This window comes from Manis pentadactyla, chromosome 10 (genome assembly GCF_030020395.1).
Source record: "Manis pentadactyla isolate mManPen7 chromosome 10, mManPen7.hap1, whole genome shotgun sequence".
Classification (NCBI taxonomy): Eukaryota; Metazoa; Chordata; class Mammalia; order Pholidota; family Manidae; genus Manis; species Manis pentadactyla.
In genome coordinates this window covers 30,262,063-30,268,710 of record NC_080028.1, presented here as the reverse complement: position 1 = coordinate 30,268,710, position 6,648 = coordinate 30,262,063, and the positions used below count along the sequence as shown (strand labels likewise).

The 6,648-nt window shown below is 42.1% G+C and overlaps 1 protein-coding gene across 1 annotated transcript; it reads left to right on the top strand.

Annotated features, from left to right (window-relative positions):
• The first annotated feature begins 5,328 nt into the window (after window positions 1–5,328).
• LOC118934902 (olfactory receptor 8S1-like) lies at window positions 5,329–6,267 on the top strand. Its single transcript, XM_036930842.2, has one exon. The coding sequence runs from the start codon at window positions 5,329–5,331 to the stop codon at window positions 6,265–6,267; it is 939 nt and encodes a 312-aa protein (XP_036786737.2).
• Window positions 6,268–6,648: the final 381 nt, after the last annotated feature.

Below are 6,648 nucleotides of genomic sequence, written 5' to 3'. Positions count from 1 at the left end.
CTTTCATAGCCTGCCTGAAAATATTTGCCTTTGGGAAATTCTCAGAATATAATCTCACTTCATCTAGTGCTCTGTGGCTTTCCCAAATCCTGGTGTGGTAGGACTCAGTTCCCATGCTGTGCAGATTCAGGTGGGCACTGGTTGCTAGATAACCCTGAATTTAGGAGTTGGCGAGGGATTTGCCCAATGTGGAGCAGGAGTTCAATGAGCTTCACTTTCTTGCCTTTGTCTACCTTGACTCTAGGCTGCTCCTCCCTTGGTGTGTTTTCAAATAAAACTTTCTCTCTTCTTCACTACTCCGTCTCTGCCTTTCAATTCTATAACAGAACTCAACTCCTTAGTTTTATCTTCCTTTCACACAGCCCTAGTCAGACCTTCATTATTTCAGAATTAAGTTATAGGTATCAACCTTGTCAATCTCCTTGTCCACAGCTCTGCTCCACTCAAATCTGTCTTCTATGCTTGTGATACAATGTTATCTAGAAAAATGCCCATGTTCTTCAAACTTCAAATCCTTATTCTTTACTTATTCTGGTGCTTACCAGAAATTTCCTGGAAAAAAAATCAAAGATCTTAAATTGATAAGGAAAGTAAGTTACTTTGCATGACATATACAACCACAGAATATCAACCTCAGTGTATGTCTAGAGCCTCATCTCTAATTGATTTCAGTTTCAAATTACTAAATTCAGGAATCATGATTCTTCATCTATTTAAACTTAGTTAAAATTGCGCATGTGGCTGCTCATCTTCAACATGTTGGATAAGCAGTGTCTTGTCCGCATCAGTACTGCCATTTGCGCACTGCCCTTTCAGTATGTCGCATGCTTCTTCACTCCTGCCCTGCCACACATATGATCCTCATTGTACTGTTATAATCTCTGTAGGCCAGGGACTCTGCCATAATCATTGTCATAATTGTGTTTGTAGCTCATTCTGGGCATTGAAATGCCCTTTGCTATATAGATGCCTAGGAAGGTATCTTGGCACCACAGGACTTAAGAAAAGTAATTTCTTTCACATACATGAGTCAGAAAATACCTCTTTATGTTTCTGAATTGAAGTTAAGTTCTCTAATTTTAAAGCCAATTGCATAGCTATTAATAAATGCACATAAAAATGCTATTAAGGTAAAACGCTACACCATCTACAACCCAGATTTAATTCTTTTAGTATCATATTTAACATTCTATTTCAATATAAAACTGTAGCCCCTAATATTTACTTATGACCCTTGACTAAGTTTTTATTAGCGTATTTTTAAGCCATGAAGACAGTGTGCTTTTTTTGAGCTTATTCAAGTCCCGAAATCAAACAGTTTTATAAACCCTACTATCTTAGGGAGACGTCACAAGTTCAGATTCTTATTCTTTTGGCTCCAGTAAAAATTTAATATCTTAATTGTGATGAAAATAGCTTTTGCGTGAGGAAGATAACATATGTGCTGAAAAGTTGTGTGTGTATGTATGTGTATATCTATATCTATATGTATCTTTATCTTTTGCATGTTCTCTCTTTAGTCTGTTTCAAATATTTACCTAGTATTTCCAATTCCACTATTGTCAGTCAGCATGATCTTTGCCAACAACAATAAAACATCATAATTTGAAACTAGCTTTCTAATGTAAGTGTATTAGAGAATTATACATCTAAATACTTAGAGGAGGCTAGGTACTGTACCTGGCTCTTTACACATAAGGAACATAATGAGAATTAGAAAAATCTTGTAAGAAAATGTGGTCCTAGCTCTGTCATAAATTATAAGTTAGGACCAGTCTTTTCTTCTATCTAGACCCAAGATATGTACTTGAGTGACCAGAACAGGAAGTGGGAAGGGATCACTCAGAGGGAGATTGTGTCAGTTTTCCAAACATCCCTCACAGGTCCTTATGAGCCAGTGTGTCACTCACCCGGCTCAGCTGGACAAGGCCAATCCTGTCACCAAGTTCAATCATTTGAAAGTTTCCAAAATCATTAGATAGAAGATCCCATTTGCAGAGCAGCCTACAAAGGTAGTACCCATCTTCAAAGTCTAATATGTGCCATATAATATAAATTGACAGCAAGATAGCATATTTTTAAAGGACCACCTATAGAAAAATGTTTGAACTAATCCATTCAGTCAATACAGTGAGATAAAGTCAGACATTAAACAGATGAATGGGATAGAATTTATTCTCCTGAAGAATAACATTTTAGTGATCAGGGTCAGTAAATTGAGTGATCTGCCTAGACGGTAAGTTTTCCAGGTACAAGCATATGTTATCTTACTGAGAATCTCCAATTTATTTTACAGGACTAAGAATATATTGGAAAGGAAACATATGCTTTTTTTGTTAACATTAAAAATTTTTTCCATTGTTTTCTTAAGTAACTCAGCCTCTTAGTCCTGTGTGTGTTAATTATTTGAATCATAACACGTTTTGACATTTCTTTCATCAAATAGTCATGTCAAAAAAAATCTAAAAATGTAGTTTATCCTGCCCATGAAGATGCATTTTTTTTTAGATGATAATTCATTCCTGAAGATAAGGCTTTTCCTGGAAAGGTGTGTTAGCTTAAAGGCTGGTTTCCCACCTGCCCTTTTCAGCACCAGAGGGTAGGTTGAGGGTTCACAGACTTTTCCCATAAAATCTCTACAAACAGATTTCTGTGTTTTCCATTGCTTCATTCATTCACATCAAGCTTTTTATATTCAGAAATGCAGCTCATGTGACCACAGGACAATAATATGGATGAAAGGAGGGTGCTCAGCCAGCTCCTAGGGAATTCACACATGGGGCAGCCAGCTACTATGTATGAGATCTTGTATCCCAGGGAAATTCTTCCAGCCCCGCCTCCTCTCTGAAGGGCAACAGGTCTTCAGGAGTATTTACCCAAGGTTAAAACTGTGATGTCAACCCAGAAGCTCCAAAAGCCCCCATGCCAAAGAACTCCCTGTGGGTTAGAAAGTTAATTTTACACAGGCATTGAATTGGATCTGACTTCAGGCTGTGACTCCAGGGAACAGACATCATTGGCAAGATGTCTCTGAAAGGCCAGGCTCCAGTGGCCAACACATGGCCACCTAAACAGAGATGCCATCCCGAAAGACTAGATTCTAAAGTACTCATTTGCAGAGAGCTGTAGCACTTTATTTAGATTCACAGTGAGAAATAAATGCAGAGACATCTGCAAGGCAGGACCTAGGATCAGGTGAGAGGAATCTGCACTCCCAGGGTGGAGACTGGCGTGTGGAGAGGTATTGGGGAGGTGAGGATGAGGGAGATTGTTCCCTGAGTATATCCAGAGTCTGTCCACGGTGTTTTCTTGCACATTTGTGGTGTTCTATGAGAAAGAAAATAATCTGTGCTGTTTTTAGAAGAACTGGTACCCTTATGTGTGAAGAATTAGTGGCTTGAGACAAATTCACCTGGGGCAGGAGAGAGAAACGGATGTCTTCTGTACTAGAAAAAACAGGCAACTCGGTGGGTCAGATATTTCTCTGAAGGTTTTTCCTTCCTTTTTCCCAGCTTTTTCTGGCTCTGTTCTTCTCTCCTCTTCAGGTCTCCTCCTGACCTCTAAAGGTATGTACTTTCGCCCAGAATCTCCTTCCCTCCATGCCTCCCGATGTCCACCTCTCTCTGCCTCAGCACACTGCTGCCTTGGATCAGGTGGGATTCTGTGCTCAGCTGCCCAGGAAGAGTGCGTCTCTTTCCTGAGTGACATTGAGCATTGATAACGGAGACTTTGTTTTCTGTGCAAAAGCTGTCTGGCCTGGGGCCCTGGATGATTAGGCAGAGTGAAATTCCTTTGGCTTAAACTTCCGTTCTAAGTAGAAGAGCAGAGAACATGTAAACACCAATAGCGGGTTCATGGTGGACCACGTGTATCCTATTTTCTGAGACCCAGAATCTAATGTTATTGAAAACCACTACTGCCGACCTCAACTACGGACTCTGCTGAGGGAGGTGGTGGGGGAACCAGGAAAGTGGGTAAGAGATACTGCAGGTTTGCGGGGTGGGAAATTGACTGCAAAAATTTGTCTTCCCTACTCTATTAGCATCAGCTTCCTCCTATTTCTCCTCTTTATGGATCCCTGCCACCATGAACATAGGAATGCACACCGCCCCCATGGAAGCCCCCATTCTGGTCAATCTGTCCAGTCCTTCCTGGGAGAAGAGATGTTCTCACTTTCCTTAGTCTCCAGACCTCAGTCTGCTATTAATTCACTCACTCAATCACTAATTAACACTTTCTGGGTCACTAGCACTTTTTGAGTTAAGTGGATGAAGTTGCAAACACTTGTTATATTTCCTTTTTCCAAAAAGGAAACCTCACTGCCTGGTGCCTTGGGAAACATACACATCTTCTGCGCATGAAGAAGTTACATGTGAACCCAGATTCATGTGCTGTGTCTCCAAGTGTTGTTCCAATTTTTCTGTAGGGCCACACTTATTTTAATAGAACGAACCTCTAGTGACTGAATTTTAGCCATTGCCAATGGCGATTATTCTTTGTGAGCCTCATTTGGGATGGCGGAGAGGCCATTGGGGGAGTGGCGGGAGTTCTGACAGGAGAAAGAAGTTAACATTAGATGATGGAGGCTCTTAAAAATCAAGCAACAAGTTCAAAATTATTCCATGGGCAGGGACTGAGAGGTATTTTGACATCCATGGGTAGGGACTGAGGGCATAGAGACATCACATACATGCAAAACCAACTAAGGTGTGAAGTTAGATTTCTTTCAGGCACCTCCAATATTCTCACCTGTAAAATAAGCAATCTCTCTCATTGCAGTCAAATTCCTGTCCACTTATCCACACATACTATTGCACACACTGGCATCTCAATCTGATTCTGAGAATTAAAACTGACAATATATATAACTGCCACAATAATTTCAAAAATGATGAAATCTAAACAAACACAATTTGCTCTTAGCACTAATTAGATATGGAGAGACACTGAATAAATAATTGAATGAGGGATAACAGCAGAGAAGGGGTGAGGGCAGCCACTCTCAGAAGTACACTAGAGTGTGTGAGAGATGATGGAGCTGAGGGCTCCAAGCCCAGTTGAAGAAGGTGGAGAAGATGGGCATAGCTTTTAGAACAGATAATGAAAAGAGCTCAAATACAGGAGGACTGACAATAGGGCTTCATGACCTGTGAGGTGTATGGAGGGATGGTTGGGGGAGAAATAATACCTGAGGGAGCCAGTGAGGAGTTTAAAATCTTAAAACAAAACATTGTATAGGGAGAGGATGGGCACGTCTTGGGACTTTAGTAGGGGCACTGAAGGCTCAGCCCACTTCCTGTTCTTATTCCAAGTGAACAAAGGAACTGAATGGCTTTGGGGAACCACAGTGCCATCACTGAGTTCATCCTCCTGGGGCTGTCTGCAGACCCCCACATCCAGGCCCTGCTCTTTGTGCTGTTCCTAATGATTTACCTCCAGACCCTGCTGGGGAACCTGACGCTGCTGCTGGTGATCAGGGCTGATTCCCGCCTCCACACCCCCATGTACTTCTTTCTGAGTCACCTCTCTTTCCTGGACCTTTGTTTCTCTTCGGCTACAGTGCCCAAGCTGCTGGAGAACCTCCTGTCTCAGAGGAAAACCATCTCTGTCCAGGGTTGCCTGGCTCAAGTCTTCTTTGTGTTTGACTCTGGGGGCACTGAAGCCTGCCTGCTCTCAGTGATGGCCTATGACCGCTACGTTGCCATCTGCCACCCTCTGCTCTATGGCCAGAAGGTAACCAACAAGCTCTGTAATGGACTAGTGTGGGGCTCCTGGGGCCTGGCGTTTCTGGATGCATTTATTAACATCCTACCAGCTATGAGCTTGGACTTCTGTAAGGATCAGTCCATCCCCCACTACAGCTGTGAGCTGCCCTCTCTCTTCCCTCTGTCCTGCTCTGATGTCTCCACCAACTTTACTATTCTGCTCTGCTCCAGCCTCCCGCATGGGCTTGTAACCTGTGTCCTAATTGTCTGTTCCTATACTCTTATTGTCTCCACCATCCTGAGTATCAGCTCATCCTCAGGTAGAAGCAAGGCCTTCTCCACCTGCTCCTCCCACCTCACTGCTGTCCTCCTGTTTTATGGCTCAGCTTTCCTTCGCTATTTCACACCAACCTCAGGTTCACCCCTGGAGTTAGTGTTCTCTGTTCTGTACGGTATGGTCACTCCCTTAGTGAATCCCCTCATCTACAGCTTGAAGAACAATGAGGTGAAAGCAGCCATGAGAAGGACCTTTAGAAAATATCGCCAATATTTCAGGAGCTGACCATAGTCAGAGGATGGCAGAGAATTAGTTTACTACAGCATGATTTTCTGGTAACTTGACAGTTAGTGTTCTTCCTAGTTGCTTTAGACATTGGATGCAGAACTGAATCTTAGAAATTCGTAGAGCTACTCAGGTATTGATGTGAGCAATATGAAGAATGAGAGAGAGGAATGCTTCTTTTCCTTATTGAGTTGTGTTCCATCTTAACGCTTTTCTATGTTTTGCCTATATACTACCAGGTTGGGAACATTATCAGGTTATTTACAGTTACTAGTTATTACAATTAAAACTGTTACAAACGTACATGTGCAGGTTTTTGTATGAACATAAGTTTTCACTTCATGAGAGCATGCACGCAGGAGAGGATTTGCTGTGGCATGT